The 27,579-nt window shown below is 43.2% G+C and overlaps 1 protein-coding gene across 3 annotated transcripts in view; it reads right to left on the minus strand.

Moving 5' to 3' along the window:
• Nucleotides 1-27,579, minus strand: part of glra1 (glycine receptor, alpha 1) — a 97,340-nt gene that overhangs the window by 62,886 nt on the left and 6,875 nt on the right. The window contains exons 2-4 of one of the 3 annotated variants that reach the window (XM_070961932.1): nt 11,088-11,212; nt 10,786-10,797; nt 1,892-1,930 (exon numbers count right to left, since the gene is read on the minus strand). In XM_070961932.1, the coding sequence (XP_070818033.1) occupies nt 1,892-1,930; nt 10,786-10,797; nt 11,088-11,212 (176 nt within the window). Of the gene's footprint in view, nt 1-1,891; nt 1,931-10,785; nt 10,798-11,087; nt 11,213-27,579 lie in introns of those variants that run through there. The other 2 variants (XM_070961929.1, XM_070961930.1) reach the window with 2 other exon arrangements.

Raw genomic sequence — 27,579 nt, forward strand, 5'->3', positions numbered from 1 at the left:
GATTCTTCAACACAGAATAAATGGAGGAGGTGTTACAAAGCTAATCTGTACTGTAAAGTACTCTGTTATACTGTACTTGGCTGTATTCTGATGTACTGTACCATATTATACTTTACTGTATTCTAATGTACTGCACTACATCATATTATACTCTATGTTAATGTTCTGTACTAGATTTTGCTTTATTTGACTGTATTCTAATGTAGTGTTACTGTATTATACTATAATGTACTGCATTGTACTTTTACGCATTACCTCATTATACTGTACTTTATGATACTGCACTTCACTTTAGTGTTATGTACTATGCTATACTATTCTTTACCACACCAAAGCTGTGATAGTGTTTTACATTACGCTATACTTTGCGGTACTATATTACATTATAGTATACTGTACTGTACTAGAAAAACTGTACTTTATTATGCTGTAAAATACTATTACATGCTGTACTTCTGAACCACAACATACTATCGCTGCAGTGTACTTCACTGTTTTGTGCTATAATATTGCAATATTATATGTCGCACACAGTAAATATACTATATACTGTACTGTACTGGACTACTCTACAACTATACTACCCTGTCCTATTTTTGTTGTACTATACTGTACATACTGCACTGTACACCATGTGATACTACAACCCTGATTCCAAAAAAGCTGTGACGCTGTGTAAAACATAATTAACGCAGCATGTCGTCTTGATGTTTTACACAAAGTCCCAACTTTTTGGAATCAGGATCAAAAACTTTCCTACTACCCACTATGCTATGCTATGCTATGCTATGCTATACTATACCTTAAGACACACATTTAATGAAAACAAAGGCCCGGTCAGTCCTATGTGTGCTTGCAGAGTTTTGGAAAGATGCCCAAAAGCTGTTCTATGAGAAACCTTCAGCTGGTTTCGTTTCTCTCTGCAGAACACAATGAGGACCCAAATGCAATTTCGGGTGAAACAACTGAGCTTAGTAAAGGTTGTGCTGAGTCAGGATCTGTGGTAACATTAGCTCCCAGCTGTCAGGTACAGTAGCTGATAGGTGACACAGAGGGACTGAACAACACTACACACATCTTACTACACACTTGAGTTACTTCACCTACAGTTGTCCAGTATGTTGTAAGAGTAAAAATGAAGTGTATGCAGCACTATATGTACTCTGTCTAAATGACGGTTCAAACGCTGCAGAACAGCTTGTAAAACATCGACGCTCAGTCTCGTCATGTTGCACCAGGAGTCACCATATGTCACGTCTAGGCTTACACATCAACTTTAATCAAGTGCAAAAAATGCATTTTTAAAGTTTTTCTGACCAGCAGAATGATGCGAGGTCACACACAAAGTTAAAAAGAAGCTGAGTGTCGGCATTTGCCTTCACGAGGGAGACAAAAAGCATCACTTTCCCAGAGAAGGCCTTGTTTTCCCAGACAGAACTGACAGTTTTATGGTAAGGAATCAGGTGTACTTGAGTCTGGGACAGAAAGCTTAATATCTGCCGTGCTGGAAAAAGTAACTGAACAATTCTGTCCAACATGTTTTGCCACTAATGGAACAATTATGCGCGACATTAAGGGAGAAAAGTGTCTGTGTCAACACAATTAATTAAGCTTGAAATATTGCTGATGTTTGACAAATACTTCTATGCTTTAACTGTCAACAGATGTTCTACAGTGATTTCTACACAACAACATTTTTGCCATTTTTAATTGACATAAGTTAGAACAATGCAAGGAAATCTCCACATATGCAAACCAAAAGCTTCCCTGACAGTTTTCTCAACATTTGGAAAATGCCTCATCATCGCATGAGACAAACACAAAACCAAGGTGAGGGAAGAAAAGAAGAAGAAAAAAAGAAAAGAAAGGGAAAAAAAGAAAAGGAAAGTACCTTTCTTGTGAGTAGCTTCATTTTTGGAGCCTTTGGGGTCTAATAAAAAAAAGATCAGAATTAAACACAGCATATTCTAACAACACGTTACCAACTATTCGTTGTTTGTCCTCGTTAAGGAAAACAACCGCTTTGTCTACCAAGGAGCGAACAAGACAGCAAGGCTCGATTATCTAAGGTGTCGCACTGCTGCCAACACTCAGCGGGGGTGAGTGTATGGCAGTGGGGGAGACTTAGGAGGGGCAGGGAGGAGGAGGGGCAACATACTGTGAAGGCAATAGCAGGAAGGAGGGATGCACGAGTCTGTAGAGGAACAATCTACTGCCATACTGCAGCGGGCAGGAGAGGAGAGGCGATGCACTGAGATGAAGAGGAGGAGGAGGAGGAGGAGGAGGAGGAGGGGGGTTGCAATGCAGTTCTGTCAAGAGGAGCTGAAGTAAGACTAGCAAAATGCACTACAGGAGATGCAAGAGGCCAGAGAGAAAGAGGAGAGAGAGGAGGAGGAGGGCGGGGAGAATGCAAAGACTACATGTCAAACCGGCTTCGTTTAGATTTTGCCTCATTCGGCCTTTGAGGAAATTTTTTTTGTTGTTCTTATCTTTTGGGCAACAGGTTGGTGGTGAGTTGCATATTCCAGAACGACTTGACTGACTTCCAAATGAAATGAACCGGTCTAGTCACAAATTTCTCAAAATGGATTCTTTGTCCCTCGCAATAATTCAACTCCTGCAGAAGAAATGGAGCTGTAACCCCGCAGGAATGGATAAATGATCCTCAAATCTGAAATGAAACTCTACTTCGTTCTTCAAATGGGCGCCATTAATTTGAAGTCATTTGGCTGAAATGGAGCCCATCGGAATGACAAAAGGTTCTACTTCCACCCCCCAAAAATGTAAATCTTCAACTTCTTCAAAATGGGCCACATAATTTCATTCGTCCCGCAGAGAGGGAACTTTTATTCTCCAAAGAGGTTGATTTATAGTAGAAAAATGCCGACCTGCTGATGTCTAGGAATTGGAAGTTAAGGCCAAATGATTCATTGTTTCGCAGTGACGAGGCCTTTTCCCCTGTTCACTCTGAGAAAGACGCCGTCTGATCTAAAAAAGACTGAGTCCCATGTATCATTGAAGATCAATGCAAAGAAAGTTCAAGCGAGTACAAGAGGCAAAGACGTATTTTACTGTCCTTTGATCAGCAGATACTCAACCAACCCCACAACACGCAACCTTTCACTCTTTAGGAAGAATACGCTCACATGACTCCTGCACATGTCGCTTCTTTCTGAGCTGAAACTCCTTTCTAGGATGCAGTAATGTCCTCGAATGAGCAGCGTGCAGCTCATTGTGACCTTCAGACTTTGAAGGGTTTCGCAGCAAATGACAATCACATCTGTGTGCTTGACAGCAAATCTATTTCTTTGCAATTAATCGGGAACAGAAGTTAGAAATGTCACCACGTAGCCTTTGATTGTCATCCAAATGAACAGCTTCATTTTCCTCCAAAGACTCTAAACTATGAGCAGAGGCCAAAAAAACGTCCTCCTGCTACATACAGAGGAGCTTTTCTCCTTTCATAGCTCAGATTTGTTGATTGATGTCCTATTTTGCGTCCGAACGACACTGAACTGAGTAAACTGGGCCCGGCCTCCTTTGCTGTACTTGACAACTGCCATTGTGAGGGATTGCGACTGCGCCGAGTAGAAGTCTGGGAGCGATATTGTAATCTGTCATTGTCAGCCTGAAAAAAAAAAGGGAAATGGCTCCTAAGATAGATGGAAAGTATTCGTCGTGACCATGAACTGTTGTAGACAGGTGACTTAAACTCTATAATCTGCCTGAATCCATGAAAGGCAATTTTTCCTCCCTCCTCTACGCACGGCAATCTCTCTGTGTCAGGGCTAAGCCCGGGCTTAGCCCCAGCGTCAGGCAGCCTGTCGAACATCTGAGCACCTGATCCTGGCATTAAAACCACAGCAGCTTTGGTTTTTGGGCTTTGCTTCGCTGGCAGTGAGGATCTCATAACGCGAGCTAATTACTAGCACTGTGCAGAATCAATTCTCCTGGCTTTGCAGGGGAGGTGTGAAAACAAAAAAGCCTCGCCTTTATGTTAGAAAACAAAGTTTTTTTTTAAAATGAGTACAGGGATTTTCCTGTTTGCTGTACTCCCAGGCTGCACGATTACACCCGTCTGCAGAGCCTGAAAACAGCAGCTTACCGCCTTCGTGATTGTGTCGCAGTGGTAAACAATTATGTGTCAACCTCTTCATCAGGTCTTTTCCGCTGATAGGGTGGGCTTAAACCTTTTTCCTCAAGCTGGTAATTAGAGGTGTGATGGGATTCCACAGGAGGACTGAATGGCCTTTTATAAAGCAGTATTCCCCTCCTTATAAACTGATTAGCCATGGACCAGTGGACTGCAGAGGGGGGAAGACAGAGTAATGTAGCCGTCAACCGTTCTTACACATCCCAGATTAGCTTTGCGTCGCCTCTAGCTAAAGAAGCTCCACGTTTCTTACTATCTTTAGATCAAGAAGAAACTATAACGATGTGAGGTATTTATAGCAAAGTGTGTGACTGACGAGATACGGAGTTCATTCATTTTGACAACACGGCTCATTTGGCAGGGCTTTAATTATCAGCTCGTTCATTTCTCTTTCAGCTCTTGATAATATACAGATTTCAACTGATACTTTTGGCTGCACGAGTGCAAACATCTCTGCTTCATTTCATTTGCCCGCTCGCCCCCCCACCCTCCTATCAGTCTCTCTTTCAGTCCGTCTGGAGTGCCCTCGTACGTTTGGCTGCCTTTTGCTATTACCCTGTTCAATATTCCTCTCTTCGCTGCCCTTGCCGTTCCGTCTCCTCCCACTAGACGTTGAAGCGTGATCAATATTTTTGTCATAACTCAGGGGAGAGTCACCTCTGCGATGACATTAAAATTCCTCATTCTGTGCAATATAGTCCCCATCCAAATTTCCTGGCTTGGAAAGGATAGGGCCATTACTTAGAATGCTAAAAGAGCCACGAGACCTTCCTCTGGGCAAGGATGTCCCTTCACTCCAGCAGATTTCTGCGTTTGCATCCTTGTAGAAAGTGGCTCTCGAAACATAAAAATAAGAGGAGGAGGGAGTACTGTAGATATTACAGTTTGTATCTCAGAGCTGCTTATTCATGTCTGCTGCAAGTGTTATACATAACTGAGCAGTACTGTAGCCCACTGGGAACTGTGTTAGCATCAATATTCTGGCGCTAAGCTAGTGGAAACTTATTCTGTGTTTGCAGCGTGAGGCCCTGAATTGCACTTTTACTATCTGCAGTTCTGGTGTCGTAAGCAATCCAAGTCGGTTAGCCATTTGCAAGGCTACCTTCCTTCCCTCCCTTGCTTCACCTCTCCCTCGAATACCCTCCCCCTCCCCGACCCATCCGTTCTTTCCCCACAGCCATTCCTCCATCCCACGCTCATTACCTTATGCCCATTAATCCCATTAAGTAGCCATTAAACAAGTGCTGATAACACCAAATGAACGTCAAGCTCCGACAGCTAATAACTACAGTCCCACCTCGGCATGATCAAGGAGAAAAGGAGGTGCAGAGGGGAACAGGGAGGGTGCAGTACAACACAAGTGCAGCATAGAATAGTATAGTATAGCATTGTGTAGTAACAAGTACTCCAGCTTTGGAGAAAAGAAAGAGGAAAAGAGAGGAGGGGGAGACAGGAGGAAGCCAAACATGTAAATATACTGCCGTTCTTCGTATATTTACTCATGTCCACTACTTCAGACCAGAAAGAGGGTGTCATTCAGCTCAGAGCCAAAGTGACACAGTGGTGGATTCTCAGCAGAGGATTTTTTACACTGATCATCACTGGGGTTTAAGAGCAGAGAGAAGGAGGGAGCTTTGCCAAACCAACCGTGGGAGCAGCATGAAATAAAGGATCGTATCTGAAGAAGCAAACCCCAGCTAAGGCAGCTACAGTGGATGTTCCAGAGAGCTGAAGAAGAAAACCTGCTGAAGTAGACCCGCACAACCACTGGACGCGTTCAGGGTCTTTCCAGGCACTGATTCCTGTCTCGTGGGGGGGGGGGGGGACAGAGGTGGTGAGGGAGGGGCGGCGGCAGTAGATAGCTGGCTCGTTCAGAAACTTGCTCGCGGTCGTCGTCCTCGTTGCCGCTCGGCTTGAGTGATGAGGACGGACAAGGTTATGGCGGAGAGGGAGAGGGGAGTTGCAGCTGTAGCCTGTACCATTCATCAAGTGCACACACACGCGCAAGAGGAATCACACAAACACTCTTACAGCATGTGCAAACACACACACAAACACACCTTTCCCTCGCTGGCTCGCTCTGTAAGTCTTATCTCTCTCTCTCATGCTCACACACTAATTTATCTCTGCAGCACCATGTGGCCATTCATTACGAGGGGCTAGCTGATCAGAACGGCCTGCTGTTGTGTGCTACTGCATCTCCCCGTCCTCACTGTTGAGGAACTCTTCTTCCTCTATGAGCTCCACTGCCGCCTGCATGGCTGGTCAACTGAGTCAAAGTCCAATTTGTCTCACAAATCAGTGGGATCAGTAAACAAGGCTGGAATACAGAGGCGGCCCGAGGAAAGTCAAAGGAGAGGGGAGGGGAGAAGATGAATGGGCTGATCACTGCACTAATGACCTTGTCTTTCATCCATGCAAAAGGAAAATGGAAAAGACTAGACAATAAAAAACACTCAGGAAGGGATGAAGGAAGGACGGCAGGGCAAAAAGGAGAAATGTGAGATGCAAAGTTGATAGAAAAGGCAGAAGGCAGGAACAAATGAATGCATCGACTACATTTAAGGGAAGGACACAACTCAAAAATGACTTGATTACAGTAAGAAAAAAAGAGGAATACGCTGGTAAATGATGGAAGAAAGATTTATGGGATAGAAAGCAAAGGTAAAAAGCAAATGCTGAAAGAAAATGAACTGATTAGTGAAGGACGAAAAGGATAAGAATATGCAGGGTACAGAAAAAAGGGACAAAACAAACAAAAAAAAGAGCAGGGAAGGAATCAAAACATGAATGAATCAGTGAACGAGGGATGGAAGAGAGGAGTCGACGAATGCAAGCAGGAAGAGGGAATGAAAGAGTGAATGAAGTCATGGATTATAAATGGCTCGTCCCGAATGTGTCAGGAGTGTTTGCCCTCTTCTCTCACCGATGGAAGGACCTGCTAAATCAATCGGAAGCTTTTTGCCCACACAGTGGACCCCCGGTCATGATCAGTGTAATTTCCTCTCATGCTGGCACATTCGTAGCTTCCGGCAAATCTCTTCCCTCTCCTGTTTCCCTCCCCGCCCTCCATCCCTGTGGCTGCACGGCAAAATTAGCAGGGCCGGCGCTGATTTGATGAGGTGTGTGTGTGAACTGTGGAGGTGGAAGAGAAGAGAAATCATCTTGCATTTAGCAACAACTAGCTATGCTGAAGTTAAAACATTCCCCTTTCCACTATCCTGAACTGTCTGCAGGCCTAAACATGCCGACATTCAAGAGGGAGTTCTACAATCAGGTTTCCTGTGTTTTCGGCCCATTTTTATTTTCTTATATGTGATCAAAGCTTATGGTGGAGGTTCATGAAGGCTGTTTGACATCACATGATTTGTTCCAAACCCCTCAGCGCAGCATACGGACACATCATTTTCATCTCTTGTTCAATTCAGAAAGAATGGCGGCCCCCACACACGCTTTAGCTAATAACTTGCAAGTGGACAAGCTAGCTGGCAAACTTACTAGCTAATGAGATTGGCGACTAGCAAACACGTTCACGGCCCAGTATTTACAAAGTAGGGCTGACGAGTGAGAGCTGAGTGAAAGTGAGAGCTGGTCTTTTCCTTGAGTAGGCTACATGTAGTTCATGACATCCATCAACTCTGACGGGCTAGCCTACAACACAGCGGTTGCAAGAAAGCAGGTCGAAGCTGGGTCAGAGCCAATGAGCATCTTCTGACTTATGTGCATGTGAGTTGACTTGGAAATCATCAGCAAGCAGGTTGACATTGTTCTCCAGCTGCTAAGTTTGCTAGTTCATTAGCTAGATAGTTTGTAAGCTAGTTGGTTCAACTGCTAGATAAAAAGGTTGCTTGCTAGCGAGTTACCTTGCTCACTAGCAAGCTACATTGCAAGCTAACTACTGGCGCCACCGTTATTTCTGATGTGTCAAATGTGAATTAAAAAGAGTGAATAATGATTCTGAGCAAACGCTGTGACATCAAACTGTCATTGTGAACCTCTCGGACTGCGCTCCAAGAAATCTACAGTTCAGACACGTTTCAAGTCTTTCGGTGTTCTAGAACTGTTCTAACATGGTATTTCATTTTCTGTTGTCCAATACCTAATCTATTATTATTATTGATATTTTATCATTATTCTTATACCAGACTAGGCCTCTCAAACAGGGCATAGAGGTTTTTACTAATTACACAGCAGATAGACCTAAAATTCTGCAATTCAACAGTAAATTAAACTCTAAAAGTTGTCCCACAGTCCAGTAGCTGTTACTATATCGGCTGACTGATAAACATTTGAAAACTGTTGCACAAGTGCAGTCCTCCATTTTGCCTCCCCCCTGCCCAACATGAACACTTCATTGTTCCTTTTCCCCCCAGAGCTTATTAAGAAGCAGAGCTGTCAAGCTGTTTATTTCATGAATGTGATTAATGCAGTGGCGTAGTTAGCTGGTAGGGGACACACACACACAAAAAAAGAGAAACCGTATGAATGAGCCAGTTGCAGAGCTCACGCTACGCCGCTCTGTCGACCTGACAGCCATGACAGAGTCTGGAAATTCACATCGGGTCCCGTCTGCTAACAATGGCCCCTGACACAATTAGCTCAGCAGATTACATAAAAGATGTGCTCATCCTCCTGAGCATGTGCATCTTCATCACAGATTGCTTTGGTACACATTAAACCAACGGACAAAAGTAAAAGAAAATATCATACCTGTTTGAGAGCATTAATTATTTTTAGACTCATTTTCTTTCTGATGAATTTTGAAAGCTCTGTGACGTCAGCTGGAGGATTGTTATCATTATATTCATGACTAACACACTGCCAGAGAGTACTTTCATCTACATTTAACTTTTTTATTACATCACATTAGAAGAACGGAAAAAACATAAAAGCCATAAATTCAAATAACTGTCATGCCGGCCTGTTTAAATCCTGATTTCTAAAGGTCAATGCAGCACTAGTCGCAGTAAATCACGCTGGATTGTTGCCAACCAGAGCTGAGGAGAAATCAAATTAAAAAAAACAGAAATGGTCTCCAGAATTGACTCACGCCGATGCCTCACAAAACACCCCAACAAATTCTTGGCGGGTCAGGAAGGACGAGCAGTTTCAGCTGTTTTGCAGCCGCGGCAGGTTTAATAATACACACTTAGTCACGGAAAAGCCCCTCCCAGTTCTATCTCGCATGAGCTGAGATATCCCTCTTACAAAGATCATCATATAATGGGTTATGCCATTATGGGCTCAGCAAAAAAAGAAAAAAAAAGCTCCATGGCAGCATTCATAAACATAAGCTGTGGTTCACTGCTGCACATTCTCGCAGTCTGTCTCCCTGTGTGTTCAGTGTACAAAATATTAGGACACCCGCAGATTTCACCGGAAAAATCTACTGTAAAGATGAAGAGGAGATGCAACAGCCAATCAGTAACAAGATACAGTACATCATCCCTCCAGGTTTCATCAGTTCACAGGGACGCCGTCAGGCCTCTGCGACCTCTGACCCTCTGTTTGGTTTAGCCAAAATCAGACCAGCAGTGTATGAAATTATTACATCCGAATAAGAAAACACTACAAAAAATGCACCTAGGATTGTTGATAGTGAAGAAAATTTGCCAATCCAAAGGTCACAATTTGGAAAATATTGACCTCATCTGCAATTCTGGGTTTGAATTTGAGCTCACAGATACCACTGCTCTGATTTTAATAAAACTTGGAGGGAAAAAACATGTACCACTCCCTGCTGATTGAACCAAAGTCCATCCCAAGAGCAACTTCAAGTGACTGCAACAGCAGAATCAGCTTTACTGCTCAGATCGAAAGGCGTCAGGAAGCTTGTCAAGTTATCAGTTTTTAATTTGAAGACGAGAGCACAGAGGAAGGTGGAATATCACAGGGCTGCTAATGTTTTGTACACTCAGAACACACAAATGACCTGACGAATTAAAAATACGGCAATAGAAATTACTCACATCCATTCTGGAAACTAAGATGTGTCAGTGTTTAACATGCAACAAGGCTCAAAAGTAACATCAGTGACATCAATTCACGTTCACAAAGTGAAGCTCAGGCCAATCCCACGTTTTGTTTCCTTGAGATTTCCCCACTTTCCAATTGCTTCAAAATCATTTTGGTACGATGCTGCATGATTATTTTAAACTTGTTGTATTATTCATAGGCGTGAATGAATATGCAGGGTTGCCCCAGTTTTCTAATGTCATACAAACTTATTAATGTCCAGACTGTGCTCCTAATGTGAGGAAGTTTAATATAGAAACCTCTGACATGTGTCTTTATGGGTGCTTCCATTCAGGGAGAGGTTACTAAATATTGTAATATCATCATCACCAACATCATCATCATCATGAAATCAAATTTAGCAGCACGCTTGTGGGAGAGAGGCACATTACCTTGACCACCAAAACAAGCACTCAGGATATTGTGTGGACACCAAGGAATGTAGCCAACTAGCACCACGATAACTAGAGATCCTAAAATATCTTAATGGGAACTTTCTGATTGGGGCTAAATGCGCCTTTTTGTTTTTTTGTTGAAGAAAAACCAAAAAAGGTTTCTGGGTCAAACACTTATGGCCTAATTCTGTCGTCAGCATGTTGAGCAATGGGCAGAATTACCTTTGTTCCACACTGCAAAAGGCAAATGAAAGAGATCGACAAATTGAGAACAACAAAAAACAATGAGATGATTAAACACAAAGCAACAGAATTTTAGTAACACACGTGTTAATCGACTTTTCTTCTCTTCTCTTTGATAAAACAAATGGATACAAACCTTTCTGGGCGATAACCTCGGCTAAACTCTTGAAAAGGTATTTAGAGAAGGTGATGAAATGCAGAGACACATTACCAGGATTTCTTGGGATATTCTTTGGCTACATTCCTGTCTTATCCGACTGAGTCTTGGTGGCAGCTCCTACCTTTAAAATTCGGTCGAATTCTGGCGTCGTAACCCGAAACTTTGCCCATGAGTTTGTCCAGGAACTCGGAGGGCGGCATCGGGGAGGCAGCTTTCCTCGCTGCAGCTTCTTTCGACGCTGCCAAGCTGGAAGACAGAGAGGTAAATGTGATTAGAGAAAGATGCAAAGAGAGAAAGAGAGTGATGTCTGCAGTGCTGCGATCTGAACTTTTGTGAGACTGCTGAGTTTTGCATCCAAAACAGTTTATCATCTGCAGCGTTACAAGCACCCAGGAGAGAAAAGGGCCAAAGGTTAAAGGTCACAGTCGCCTGACAACAGATGGATGGTATAAATGTGCTCTCTGGACAAAACTGCTGCGTTGGTCCTTCGCTTAAATGGCTCAAAACAATCTTGATTTACATTAAAGATGTCAGGAAACAAACACCTGAAGTCTTGGAAATCACATTTCATTGGTGGCCTGTTGCTGCACAGTTTCACTCAACTGTCCCGTCTTATCAAACCACCTTTCTCTCTCTAACCAATCACTGCTTCACACTGAACACCGATCCTTAATGTTTCATGTCCCATCCCTGCAGAACATGGAAATACAAGTTACGATGGGACGATGGCTGTACAGAGCAGAAGTGTCACCTCACAGTTTGAGGGAGTGAACCTGAAAGTTAAGTAGGTCGTTTGCTGATTTGTTGTGTTCATATGAGTCATGTGGGAATCAGTGCGGAGCTGGTGAGACCGGAGGAAGACGATGTTTGTTTTGGAGGCTTCGGGACACTGTTTCCTTTAACCTGAGGATAAAATACTGCAGCTCATGATCTGACAGCCGCTGAGGCAGGAACCTAAGCGGGAACAGAGGTGTGGGACCACCGACGAACTAAAATCCTGTCGACTTCTTTAACTTCCGGTATTCACATCATGCAGAAGTCAGAATGATCTAAATGTTTTTTTCAAGAGCACATTTCCGCTTTAATTTGATTTCATATTTTCAATACTGTGATGTAACAGTAAGCTGGGATGGTTACGAAAAATACATTTTTTATGCCATGGAACAAACAACGAGGTGACAAAATCAGCGCAACTCAAAGCTCGCTGTGGTAGAAAAATAAGTTTTCCAAACTAAAAAAGATTAAAAAAAGACAAGTTCTAAGTTATCATGAGATGACTCATTTAAATGCAACAGAAATATGTCTGAAATCCTGAAATTTTTCTATCAATTCTCACTAAGATGAACACTGAGAAAATGAATCCTGGAGGTTACTCCTGCACCTGGGCTTCAACGTAGATTATCTTCATTTAATTTCATTTTCTTTTATTTAATTTCATTAAAACTGAATAATTAAAGGTCAGCTTTAACAGTCCATGCTGGCTGGAGTTTCCTTCACTGGTTATTCAAACCAATGCTCTGATTCACTGACAGCTCTGAGTCCTGCAGAGTGCCACATTGATTTTACAATAAGCTCGTGGTATTTGCACCGTTTACTTCTTTACCTTATTAAGGCCATCATGCTCATTAGATGCTCTGTGCATAATGTCAAATCCCCAGTGTGGCCTTTAGCCCACAGACATACAAATACTGCAGCGCTAACAGTCAATAACGATCCACACACATGAACACACACCTTGAACAGAGGTGATGGACTGTTGTCCAAACAGCTTGTGGATGAGAGAATTACTGCCACAGAAAAAAGCTAAAAGAATATCTGACATACATGTGAATACAAGAACGATGAAGGCTCTCTAATTGGCTCCCATGTTACCACCAGAATCAGGATGGACGCACATGTACGCTGCATTGTTGTATACAGTGAACGTCAGTGTCAGATCAATATTCAATACGGTTCATTGCACAGGGAGTCCAGGGATTTAAAGAATTCAGTATTGATTGTGTTTATTATCATGTGAGTGCATCCACAGCTTTAATATGAAGCCACTGTGTGTGAATGTGTAATGTCTAATCAGTAAAAACTTTCCCATAAATAACCTAAATTTCAAAAGGCTTCGTCACTTTGTGAAAACTTCCTTTAATTGTCCCGACTTTCAAAATTGTCCTGATTTTCTAAAAACATCCAAAAAGTCCTCAAAGTCAAGGTCTAAAGCCTAAATAGGTCCTCACAAAGATAGAAGCACAACACAGACTGACAATCTCTCTCCGCTCTTCATTTCTAACATTCAGGCTGATTTTGTTATGACTCACTCATTCATCCAGGTGAAACAGTGATTATCACTGTGCTATAAGCCATGCGAACAGTTTGAAGAGGCAGGTCTCGGGATCTGAAGTGAAACGCTGTGCTGCTTGAAGTGAACTGACAGTGACTTCATTCTGAGCGAGGACTGAGCTGACCCGTGGCCTTACAGTGCAGCAGCATTAGCAGCCACTTGTAGTGCAGTTTGTATTTGATTGCATCATTTCCCGCTGCGCCCGGAGAAAGAGCACGGACAGCAGCGCGACGCGGGCTATAAATAAGCTGCTGGACTGACCCATTTCATCCGACCACAGCTTCACCAGGAGTTGTTTAACCAACAAGACACAGCGAGAACTTTGTGGCCTTTTACAGTCACTGTTACTCCCACAATTAATGCCAGTGATCATTAAATATACTATGTAAGAGGTGGTGGAGTCAGGTTTCCTCTTTTCTACATTAAAAATCAACATTACGCAACAACTGTTTTGTCGACTGGAACTAATTTTAAAAAGAAAAGCAGTTCAATGGGATCATTTATTTATTTATTTATTTATTTATTTTTTCACATTATACCATCTTATCTGCATCTGCAGAATTTCACATTATTCCACTTCTGTTGACTTATTTAAACTCTGCCGGACTCACGTGAGTGATGTCAAACATGTTAGGATGAATTTCCAGGAAGACGTCTTGGTCATTATTTATGCAGGTTTATGTGAGGGCGCAGCCACAAAACTACCCACTATCAGTATTTTCCTTAATTTAAATATCACAGATTCAGAATTGGGGCACGTAGCCGGAGGATTTGATTCTAGCAGTTTGGAAAAAAGATTTGTGCAAATTTAAAGAAACCGAGGAGGGATTTCGGGGGAAAGAAGAGTTAGAAGTCAAACATTCAATTAATATGACAGTGAATTATGCAGATTAAAGGATGGAAAGAAGCAGAGGGACTGAAAACAACTTATTTTAAATTCAGCTGGCAAAGACGTGCTAGTCATTCACTTTGCTGATCAGAATCCTCTTTGAACATTCGAGCCTAAACATGACTCATAAAAATGCATAAATATGTATGAAATTTTTATTCTGAGCCTAATGGGAACTTTTCCTGACATGCATGTTTTATTTTGGCTCTGGCTGAGCCAAACTTTTCCAGAGTGATGAGAAGTTATGGACTGTGTTTATGAGGAATAATTCATTCTGGTGCTGGAACATTTTCACTTTGCAGCACTCAGACGTCCAATGAAGCAGCAGTTAGTCTGAGCCATCAGGACTTCCTCCTCGCTGCTCAGCGCAACGTATCAATGATTGAAAACAGACAGAAGTTTGATCCGAGTGGAACAACATGAACTCCGTCTGACTTTTCCTCTTTCTTAACTCAAGTTTTCAGAATCGTGGAGGATCAGAAAGTCCACTGAGTGACCAAAACCAGGATCTGACCTGTGCTGACCCCCGTTTAAAGACTAAAACATGTTCCACAGACGCCTGTGAGAGCACGCAGAGAGATGGCCGCATTAATCTCTCATAAATTAAAATGACAGATGATACAGTCGATCGCGCTTAAATTTTCACCTTCTAAATGTAAAACCGCTAAGCGTGGCTTTCAATATGGTAAATCGTGACGCACGCCATGATAAATAGCACCATTAGCAATTCATAAACACATAATGCAGTCAGCGCTGTCGCTTTATCAGGAAACTGCTGATCAGAATCGCAGTCCGCCGGGTGAAAATGGGAATTATGGAGCGGCCGTGATCAGAAAACAAAATAAAACGGGACAAATGGCTTGTTAGGTCTCGTCTCATGATGCGTGGAAAAGCACACACACACGTGGGTGCAACTTGTGTAGAAAGCTGCAGAAATACACACTCTCCTGCTGCTGCAAAACCTCCCACATACACACACATGAACACACACATATGCATACACACACACGTGCACACACACATGCACACCGACCTTCCAAGCAACTCGCCCTCATCAGTGAAAAACATTGGAAAACAAATCGTGCAGGGCACCGAGGAGACAGAGGAAGGAGGGTGAAGGAGGATGGTGTGGGTGTGTGATTGTCTGTGCGTGTGTGTCTGTGTGTCTGTGTGTGTGTGTGAGAGAGAGAGAGAGAGGGGGAAGAGGAAGAGGAGGAGGAGGAGGAGCAGGACAATAAATGAAGTTTGGCTGCTGTCTCCGTCCACACTGCTACCAGCCGCTCGGGTCACCCTGCCTGTCAGGTCATTGGCCAAGCTGCCTCCAGTGTCACATGACCTCCTCTTCACTCACACACACACGCACACACACACACACACACACACACACCAGAGGGGAGGCAGCGACCAATGATGGACCAGCCATGCAGTCTCTGTCTGTGCGCGGCGTTAAACGGTGACGACGCTGATGATGTCATAAATCATCACACTGACGGTGGCGCTGAAAACAAGTTATTAAATAACATAAATAACGCTGTCATGATTTACGTCCCGGGAATGACGATGGAGACACTGACGAAGGCCAACGAGCTAAATGCTGGAAGAACATCTTGATATTTTAGCTGCTAAGCTTTTCTCAGGGGTGGGCGGAGACCAAAGTGGAGCTGAAAGGGGTGTAAATATTGGCCTGGTGGTGGGAAAAACAGCAGGTTTGCTGGAGGTGCTCAGCTTCTCTGTAGGCCCTCTTCACAGCAGCAGTGGTTAGATTTTGAAGCCAGGAGCGGTCAGCTAACTCCAGATATAACAACTAAACATTAAACACTAAACAACAACTAAACATTAATATTATCAGTAGAATGTTTTGGATGCAGACATGAATGCATTAACTTGTTTTTCAGTCAGTCGTTTTTGGGGAAAAAGCTGAAAACATGAACATTTTGAACATGATATTTCTTCTTCATATCAAGCTCACATGCTGTTTAAACGCCCGTAATTATAATTTTGTCTTAAGTGAGTAAATGATGCCTCACGCTGTGGCCACAGCTGACAGATGAGGCCGTGCTCTCTCCCTCTCTCTGCTGTAAAATGATGGCGGTGATGCTGATGATGTTGTAATGATCATAAATCATAACTCACATAATTACATTATAACTGTCATGACTGATGATGTTGATGATGAGACTGAAACATTTCAGAGGGCTCATCATTGATCATGAGATCATAAAACCACAGTGGACGTGACTTTGATGAATGTGATGTGATGGTTGCACGTTAGCTTGTTTGCTCTCGCCGTTTCGTTGTTGCTAATGCATCAACATTAAGAAACACACGCAGAAGAAGGTCTACATTCAGGCTAGAAACACAGGACATCACAGGGAGGGGACAGACGCGATTTGAGGGACTGAATGACGAATCGTCTTGCACTGTATGAGGGATTTTGACTCAGTCTGCGGCCTCGTGATTCAGTCTGAGTCCACTGGAAAACCGACAAACGCGGTCCACCTAAACACGCCGACAGAGGCTCGCTTCAGGCCAATCAGGACCGAGATCCGCCGACGTATTCTAACATTTGTGGCCTTTCAAAGTCTGAAACTTTGACCTTTAGTCGCAGACCTCCCATTTGGGAAGTGGGTAATTTCTGAAATGCCACTGCACAGAGACAGCGTTTGTCACACCTCAACGTCTCAGCACAGTCGAGCCAGAGGTGGCAGAGACGTCACATCAGACCCGAGATGACGGCGCTCCCTAAAGTCCAGGCGAGGACTCGGGACAGGTCAGAGTTTAAAATACAAACTCATCTCTTAATTCAGAAGAGAAAACAGACCAGCCCAGCGTCAAACATGAAGGCTGCAGGTCACACGTCAGTGATGCTGGAGGAGTCACGTCAGACGGAAGAGGAAAATATAAACAGTGACTCATGAGAAACGTGTTCTTTGAGCGGAGAGATGATTCAGTTCTCGTCCTTACTTCCTGTCTGACTGCGCGTCATCGCTGCCTCTTTCTCTTTCTGTCATCATCACGACAAACCGAGCCGCTGAACAGCAAAACAGGGTTAAACTGCGATCGCTCACACCTCCGTCCTCCAATCAGATCGTTTGATTTGACTCACACGTCAGATTTTAGTTATTATAATATCTACAGAGACCAATAATGACTTAATAAAGACAAAAAAATAAATACTGACACTATATGTGCTGCGTTCAGATGCATGTAATCACTACTGTGACGTATAGAACAGCTCAGTATTAATTAACTGAAGACCTTCCATCATTTTTATGACTGCGGTACGTTTTGTGGAGGCTCCTGTGTGGTCAGCAGACTGTTGTCCTTGTTATGGTGACAGAAGGTCACACGTCTGCTGGCCACCGCTGCTCGAAAGGAAAAGCCTTTTATTATTTTTTGCCCTCACATATGACACGATCTGCTGTTTGACACCGAGAACAGAATGAAAAACTAAGTGTGAACAGAACGCAGTGACAAAAAGTCAAACTCTGTCCTTTTTCCACACACGTTGGACGTATTTATGGTTTATATTGGACTTGTTTTACATCATGAGTGACTCATGAGTTACTGTATTAGCCTGCAGCTGATTGGACTGAATGGAGATGCAAAGCAGCACAGTTCAGTCACAACCAGAAATCACAAAATGTCTCAAAAAATGAAAATTTTCTGACGTAAAAGTTAACAAATCAGTGCTGATTTGTTTTAAAAGCAATTTGCTGTATATGTGCTTACATAACGAAATCATATTTCTCATGAATATCGTAGCTCTGTCACCATCTTCTGAGCCAAATTTCAGGCTTTAGGCCCAGCAGGCACCACTTTGGACAACCCTCAGTTACACCTACACTCAAAACTCAATGTTATCAATGCTGAGAGAAAACACTGATCTGTGATGAATTTGGTGGTTTTAAAGTTAATTTTCCACACTGTGTCTGAGCAGAAAGCGTGAGATCTCCATCCTCAGAGACTCTGCAGGACTTTCACACTGAGGTTATCGTCACCTCTCAGGCGGCTCATTCGCCGCCATCGCAGCGTTCAGCCTCCGCTCGTCTGCACAAACGCTCAGATTACGTTTGTGCTAGTGCCATACATCGCTGGAAAGCTGAGGTTCTTGTGTTTGGTTTGATGCAAACATTTCGAGATACAGTCACAACAGCAGGTACAATCAACAACAAACAAACAAACAAACAAACAACAAACAAACAAACGGTTATAAGACTGAGGAAACTCACTGGTGGCGTCTCACTGATCCATCGATCGATAACAACTAAAGTCTCGACGAATGCAGTAAAACATTTAGTCCAAAACTCTTAGAATCCACAGAAACATGTTTTCTCCGTTGTTGCTCAGGTAAGCACAAGTGCACAGGTGACATGTTGATCTCAAAATGGCCGCTAGACACTGTCCTTTTGATTGACACCTCACACGACCAATTAGGTTCTTCCATGTCTTTGCCACAGCCAACAAGAGCCAATGAGAGTCCACATTGACAGGAAGTGCCTCGGTCCCTTCTTTCACCTGAAGATTGAGCCAATTGCAGCCGATTGTGCAGATGACTGGCAGTTTGTACAGCCAATGAAATTCTGACAATGAAGACGTGCTTCACCGAGTCATTTACAGCCAAATCAATGAATTCAGTGCAAATAAGGACATTACACAGAGTTTGGAAAGATAAAAACAGTAAATGGCCTCAATATAAAGATATATAACTTAAATATAAGTATAGATTGCCTAAATATAGATTCTAAATATAGATATTTATCGCAATAAAAATAGCAAATGGTTTTTTTTTTGAAGAATACCTCAACATACTGTTAGAGAAACACGTCTGACATTAATTTCCTGAGTTTTTACTGAACGTGGACTCGTGTAAGGCTTCACGCTGTCGTCCCAGTGTGTTTTCCAGCTAATAAGGCCCAGATATAGACATCTGCAGGCATCTATCTGCAAAACAATTTTCCGGTGGAAATAAAAAATCTTCTACTTCAGTGTGTGAGTGTTACATTTCAATAGAGACCAAAATATACATGTACTCCAAATGGCTTTCAATTTACTTTGGGTATGTCTGAGACAGTCGTTTTTGGCTTATTTTGCAGGGATTTACAGGAAATATCTCAGTTTGAACACAGCGTCAGCACACCCACCGCTGCCATGGATTCTTGTCCACAGAGCAGCTCTGAAACAGCCTTTTAACTAAATTACATTTATTAAAATCACGCAGAGTATGATTGTGTTAACTGTGGAAATGATCTGAGGTAACTGTGACCACTGAATGAAATCAAGCACACAAGTATTTACCTTCTTGTGATAATTGCTTGTTTAAACACTGACCGCTTTCTTGTTGACGGGCTCTCGAGGTCACACGAGTGACTGATGATAGCCGGTGAAGTCGATTGATGATGATGGTGGTCAATGGCTTATCAGAGCATAACAGCCTCAGGTGTCCCTGGAGAATCAGTGTGGACAACCTGGAGAAACACACCATCTCTAAGGCATCGATAATCAGATAATGGACCTCTGATGGCGCCTCCCAAAACTGCACAGCTCACACTCTCAGAGTTTATGCCGATCAATGCGAAGACATCGGGTTTTTGAGGCCCGTCGCACTTCATCCAATTCTTTTCTCTGCGACAGCAAATTAGGTGGATCAGAGATTATCTCGGCACCGATAATTCCCGCCGCGACGTGACGAATCCGAGCTTAATCCTCTTTATGACGACGACAAGTGGGAGTGTGATAGGATCAAGCTCTCGCAAAAAAAAAACAAATTTCTGTTGTTTGGGCACAGCGCTTCCCGCCGAGATGATACAATAAAGCATAAGACCCATGAGAATTGGCTTTCAAATTAGCATTGAACAAACACACTGCTGGGCTGATGACGGCGCAATCAGATTAGTCACAGAGCGGGATTACAGCAGCGTGTCCTCGACACAAAGATCATTTCCCCCGGACGCGTAGCCTGAGACAACGCTTTGGGCTGGATGACACTGTGAAATTTAGGGGGGGGTTCAGCTTCTACTCGTAGCCTTCAGACCTTTAACTGTACCCCCCGCCTTGCTGCTGAACCCCATGTTGGCCCCTGGCCTTGCCCTCAAAGTTCCCATCCAGACTGCACACTACACCTCTGATGTGTTTTGAGACAGAGAAAAAGGCATCAAGGAAACAGTGTCCTTTTTGTGGAACTATTGACTGTGGCTGCGCTGAGCAGCTCCCCACAGCATCGACAATCCCTGAATATACAAAGGTTAAATGAATCAATGGATGATCCACAGAGGGGGGACTGCAGCATCCACACTCTTTGTCTTCTACCAAGGGACCTGCAGTTAAAGTACTCTGTGTCCAGGAGGGCTTTTGTTCCCTGATTCGTCTCAGTTTGTGTAACCCTGCCCCCCCCCAGTAGGACTCTAAGATGCTAACAGTGTGGTCAGACCACAGCTATCGAGGCAAATGTTCCTCACGCTGGTTTTAAGCTAACAACGCCCTTTCATGAATCAAACACGATGCATCTTCGAAGACTTCATCATCGTCCTCTACCTGTCTTCGATCTGACTGAGGCCGTGCAACATATCTCCATGAGTCTTCTTTCACAATGCTGTTCGATCAACAATAACACAAACTACCCAAACAAGAGGTCAGTGCCTCCCTGTCTCAAACTGGAGCTGCTTCAAAAGTCAAGGTTCATTTGGATTATTGAGCCTGTTGAGGACAGAACTGAGAGCTGAGGGCCGGATGACTTCAGCGAGCAGGTTGAAAGTCATGAGACTTTTGTTTATAAGCCCTGGCTGCGTTGTAATTGGACAGTTTGAATCTGAACCAGCCAAACACAAGCTTCCAGTTTTGATCCTGGTGGCCTTGAACTTGCTGCCTCTTCTGTCACGTCTGAGCCAGTTTAACACGTCATCCAAAAAGGAAAAAGGCTAAAAGGAAAGTTACATTTGAGGAATATCCACCTCTGTTTTCTCCACAAAATACATATTCATCAGGTCACAGGGCCAAACGTCTGCCAGGTGTCCGCTCCATTTGCATTTGGTGCTTTTAAAAGCCCACCTGCTTCAGTGTTTTTCCAAACAGTTCACATTGTAAACATGGCTGGCTCCGTTTCCACAAATAAACCAATTAACAGCATATTCCACCTCCCACTCTGACTGACTCTGGATCAGCTCTGACGCAGCAAGAAAGGAGCTGAAGCCCCCGCAGTGAGTGTTAATATCTGTGGACGTTTCAGGTCCAAAACAGTCCAGAGCACCAACAACGACAGCGTGAAGCATTACGCGTCACGCGGAGTGAAAGAGGCGTCCTGCACTGTCTTCTGTCTGTTATTTCACTGCACTGCTCACTGAAAGAGACAATCTCTCCAGCTGGGACCACCCAGGAAATGTCTTTTCCGATAAAATCCTCATAATGCTGAGTGTGTGGCTCGTCCAGCTCCAGCAGCTGCCATCAACAAAGGAACAGCAGACGGAACGAACCAGTACGCCTGTTTCACCGGAGACATTTGGACTTGTCCTCGCAGGTGTCTGTAATATTTAACACACAACACAGGTCCACTGAGCAGTGTGTGAGTGTATAAGAGGATGCTTTTGGAATATAAACCACAGGCTTTACTTTCTGAGAGATGATGAAGACATAAAGTGAAAGACGTTTCTGTGCCACAGTGAGCAATTTAATTTGGGAGAAATCCAGACATCTTAAAGGCGCACGCCAGTGATTCAGACCTGTGGGCAAACGGTCAACATCAGAGCAGCCGAGGCAGCGATATCTCAACCTTTAGGCCTCATAAGGGCTTAAATTCTACCTCTGAGATGAAATGATTTCGATTTTGAGTTTTCCCAATGTGAGGGAAAATTTTCTGTCTTTCTTTGTTTTGTATCATTTATTATTTGAATGTCTTTGACTTTTGGACAAACAGTCAGCTTGTGATTGGGATGGATGCTCAATTTTCATTTTATTTCATTTTACAGACCAAAATATTCACCAATTAATCCAGAAAATAATTCTTTGCATCTCTTTAGGTGTCAATCAGGAAGCACTTTGGCAATGTTAATGAGTTCTTCACCTAACATCTAATGTTTCACAGTTTTATTGTATTTTAAAATGATTTTACTGTATTTCGTCATGTGCAATTATACAGCGTAATGCGTCCAGCAATACACTTTGTACCTGCAACATAATCACTTTTTCACACGCGCCGTTTTTGCAGTTAAACTCTCTAACATGCTTTTCAACTTGGGTGTTATTGACAGTACTTTGATTGCTATTAAATATGTAAACACACACATTTTAATTGACTGGAATGGAGCCACTGCGGATTGAAGCGTTTCACAGTCGACCGGCGTTACCGCAGACATAGCGGAGAGCCGTCCAAGGCTCTTCTTTTGTTGATAATCTCCCCCCGAGCGTCCCGTTCTTCTGGGTTTCCATGATCAAAGTTCGGATTTGCTTTAATTATTTCAGATCAATGCTGGCCGTGGCTACTTTGGAGACCCGTGTCCAATGCTGAGGCAGCAGAGGAGAAGAAAAAACAGCTGAGTCGTCCTGTGCCAGTGTCTAATATGCACACGGCGAGCAAAGCGAAACAGAGAGTGTGGTGTGGGCTAATGGAAGGCTCCGATCATTAGTCCTAAGTGTTCCTCATTATGTTCTTAAAGCCTCTGAAGACCTGAATCCCTAATTGATCTCATCCTGGCATTTAGTAACACTCAGGAAAGCAAAGGACTGCTCGCCTCCCTGGCACTAACAGATAGGCTGCCTAGCTCGCCCAGCAAACACTCGCTCATCGCTGCAAATGAAGGCCTGATACTCGGACGGCTGAGCTGCGTCACGCAGTCCGCTGCTCCAACAACACCGCAGCTGAAAAGTCAGATTTTCACATTCGCAGGGCAAAAATCAAACTAACCCTAACCCTACCCGCTTCTTAAAGGCATTTTGGTCCATTCAGGAGCAGTTTTGCAGAAGTGTTTGCAGAGAAGATTATCAGGTAAACATTCACTCTCTGTTTGCAGAGGTTCGGCTTGGCCTGTATTTATTGTTGGCTGTGTGGTGCCGACATCTCTAACGATGCTGCAAACTCAGATCTTTGCTGTTCAATGCTTCCCCACGCAGAAGGCTCACGAGACTCTTCATGTGCACATTTTCTTCATGTTCGTCATAAAAATCAATGAAGAAATTAAACTGAAATGTACCAAAAAGTGAACCAGGACAAAGGGATCCTGTTAAGAATGAAGAGCAGTTTGGGAAACAAGCAGCACTGATACCATGCTGAGGTCTGAGCATGGAGCTGAGAAGTATAGCGTTTATCCATCTGCTCAATGCTGCTTGTGTGCACATGTTTTAGCTTTAGTCTTTAATGTAAGCGTCTCCACAGGCACAAAGGTACCAAGCCTGTTGTATATTCACTGTGATGACCGGACGACGGGAAGCCACTGCTCACGCTTGTTCTCCAACCAATGGTTGAGATCTAGTTTGAGCGAACAGTTGGACGCCTGACTCCAGCTCTGCACTGGATGTACATGCTGTGCAGAAGCAGTGGAGTTCAGGAGCAGCTTCCTGGTTGATAATCCAGCCTTGTTCCTGACTCTTGTACACTTTTAGCCGGTTTGAACCACAATGAAAGGAGGACATGTGTCAGCCGGACAGAACACAGGGCTGCTGATGGATGCAGTGTTTGTTCTTGTAGCAGCAGCTGAACCTGTGACCTTCCACTGACTTAAATTCAGTCCTGTTGTCACCTCTAAAGGTTAAACTATCTTTCTCCTCCTTCATAACATCAAAACCTTTCCACCGTTTAGTCAAAACTTTGATAAAAGGTGCATAAACTCAGACACACGAGTGCGTAAGCAGGACAAAAACCTTCCACATTATGTGAATTAATGAAAGTGCACCTCAAACGCTGCTGCTGTGCTCTGTGAGTGTTTGGGCCAGGCTGAAAATGAAACCTGGAGTCTGTATTTCGATCCCCAAACAGCAGAGTTTCAGTCCCAGCGGGCCGCAGATCGAGATGATTTCTCAGCATGTTTCATATTAAATTGTTCATATTTTGAACTAATGAAAACATTTAATAACATCTGCAAACATCAAAGACTCTGAATACATAATGTGTCAGGAAATAGTCTCCTCCCTGTATTCCCTTTATGACCTTCATGGTTGTGATTATGAATTGGTCTGAATTGTTTGCTGGACTTTCCATTTTATTCCAGAGAATTTGTGTTTGCATTAAATTCACTTTTTCAGAGTTTGATCATTTTCAATCAACAGGTTTTTTGACATTTATGAAGCCGATGAGGTCAAATATTTTGTCTCTGGGCTGTTGTCAGCTGAGTTTATGTCCAAAAGGATTTGTTTTATTGATGTGTGATGAAAGGAAAAGCTTCACTCTGAGATCTCGCTGGATGAAACAGAGAAACTGGAGCCGATCATTTCCCTGCGCTGTCTGTGAGAAAACACTTGAACTGTAATTAGAGGAAAACTTGAAAACTCGCTGCACACTCCTCCCAAACAGCTTCTGTTGAACAACAACAACAACAAAACCAAATGTACGCATCTGCCTTCTGACCAGCTCCACTTCAATTACACAAATGTACTGCGGCTCCAAACATTTCCAGGAATTCGCCGTCGCTGTGAGTGAGTTACGGCGCTGAGCGGGCATTGATAATATACTCTGTTATTTACGGTGAAAACCTGTCTCTGCCTGCTAATCAATAATGTATTATCATACATCACATTTTGGAAATGACCCTGCCCAGAAGTTAATTATTGCGGAGAGGGTAGCGAACTCCAGCAGAGCAGTCGATTGTTTTTCATTTGAGGACTGTGGGAATTGATCACAGAAAATAAATAAATATAGAAATAAATATATGTGTTATGATTTGTTATGATTGGAAATGTGAGTGATAAATATCAGCCGGTACCTGCAGAACAAATGAAACAGCTTGAGGGCAGGTTCATAAATAACGCAGTGGCTTTAATTTGGCTGAAGCAGGAGTGTACGCTTCCTGACACCGGATGATTTCTGAGAGGGGGGGGCTGGCAGGAGGGCCGCGCTCAGCTCTCCATCTTTCCGTAGTGTCCTTGAGCAACACAATAAATCCCAGCCAGCCTCAGAGGGTCGACTGCAGCTCTGACCCCTGATTTCACGTTTACCACGGCAACAGAAAAGATTTTTCTGTTCGCTGAGCACAAAGTAAAACTCAAAGAGTATTTTCCACCCTGTTTTCATTAATCTGTGATTCTCAATAACCTCCACTCTGAAAGCTATGATCTGTTCATCTGTAATGTAATGTGCGATGACATAAGATAACTTTATTGATGCCACGCCGGGGAAATGATGTTGTTACAGACAGCAATAATAACAAGAAAAAGAAAAGAAGCAGACAATAAAAAGGAATATTTAGTGTTTATATGCAAAAATGGATGAAAATAAAGTTGTTGCCTTTAGAGGGATGAAAATGTCTGCATTGCACATTGTAAGATATGCATGATAAAAGACTGTGTTTGTACTATTAATACCTAAGACATTAATTATTTCATGGGATTTTGCTCATATTCACTACATATAATAAAATATTGATGTCATAAATACATTTATCCTTATGTTGATTTCTATGTTGATTTCAGCCATATCTCCAAAATCAGCCACTTAGAAAGATCAACTGTTGATCACCTGCTGAGGTTAATTTGTTGGATTTGGGATGTTGCAGTGCATAGTCAGTCAGTCTTTAAACATAGCTGAGTCCTGTCAGGATGTAAAACCTCAGGTGTGTGCCCGTGCAAGGCCCACCTGTCACCTTGACTTCAGTTTACCTGCTCAAACTGGACAGGATGGAGTCGAACCAGGTTTTATGGAGGAGAGTCAGATCTCACGTTTGTAAAGTGTCACTTCTTAATGACGACTCTCTCGTCTGTCTTTTTCTGGTCTTACGGCTGCTTAGAAAACCGTCTTAAAATCCTGGATATCTGTATGCAGTAATTCTGGATAAATAACCTCGTGAACAGAGTCGAGCACACAGTTGAGGTTTTGCATTCCTCATTGAGGAACATTAGAAGTTTCATATCACAGAGGAACCGAAGAGCACAACTGGTAAATTATCTGCTGCCCGTCTGCTATAATAAAAATATTTCTTTCTTTTTTGTGATCAAAAGAGTCAAGTCTGTGCCAAGTCTTGTTTCGTGACTCGAGTCTGACTCAAGTCCAAGTCTCAAGTGTGCAGCTTTGGTACTTCGAATAACTCTGAGATGACATGAAAGCAGCGACAGCGCTCCATATTCCCCCGTGAAAAAAAGCCCCAGAGACTTTTTTTCTTCTCATTTTGCGCTTCGAGTTTGACCTTGCACTTCACAAAAACAAGCAGAACAGAGACCCGCTTGTGTTCTGTACGCTCCAAGTTCTAGGTCGAAGTTAGAATCTGCTTGAGACGTGACTGTAAATACTGATGACAGGCAACACTGAGTCACAACACTTACACAGCTAATGAATGCCACGACTAGAAATGTTACACCCGAGTGAAATATCACTCAAGGTAACATGACGTTCTATTAAGTCACAGCTCTGTTTTTCCTGACTGTCTACGTGCAGGCTAACCTTTTCTTTAATGAACACGCTGCCAGGACATTCAGCCTTTTCTAAGTCACTCTGTTCTCTGAAAAAGTCAGTCCTGTCCCAATTTCAGTCCTGCCGGTTCAGGATAAGGACTTTTATTTAATATCGAGACTCAACAGCGCCTGACATCCAGGGCTTCTTTACTTAAAATAATTTAAGAAAGCAGGCAAATGACCTTCTCTGAATCGCCAAATTTCAACATTAATTTGTTTCAAGAACTGGTGGAGTCGGATTGAGTTACCCTGTGATGTGATGACGGCGTGTGTGTGCGTGTGTGTGTGTGTGTGTGTGTGTGTGTGTGTGTGTGTCCTGAATGGCGCTGTGGAGCGATCCCCACGTGCAGCTGCGTTTTCAAGGCCAGCTCAAGGTTACCTTCAGGCAGCAGACAGGTAAACGGCTGCAGGCACCACTGAATATTCACCCAGTGGATCGAAATTATAGATTAAATCATCCTTATAGATTGTGCATACATTCCCACCTGAACGTGATGGTGTTGCACATAAAGATCTGTGAAAGCAGCATCCATATTTCAGCCCAGAGGTGAAATGTTTAGATTAGGTGTTTATATGGACTGCTCGCTATTTCCACTTGAGAGAATAAACAGTTTTATTGAATATAGAAATCCATAGAGGAAAAGGTCACTCTCTGCACATTTGGGCTGGGTGAAGATGAATCGTTTGCATACTGTGAGCTGTTAGATGCTTGTGTGCATAGAAACGATCTGTGCAAGCACCCGGAAATGAGAGAGGCAATCAATCTGCGTTATCACGAGGAGGCGGAGGCGGAACGAGCGAAGC

The sequence above is a fragment of the Chaetodon trifascialis genome, chromosome 5 (genome assembly GCF_039877785.1).
Source record: "Chaetodon trifascialis isolate fChaTrf1 chromosome 5, fChaTrf1.hap1, whole genome shotgun sequence".
NCBI classification, from domain to species: Eukaryota; Metazoa; Chordata; class Actinopteri; order Chaetodontiformes; family Chaetodontidae; genus Chaetodon; species Chaetodon trifascialis.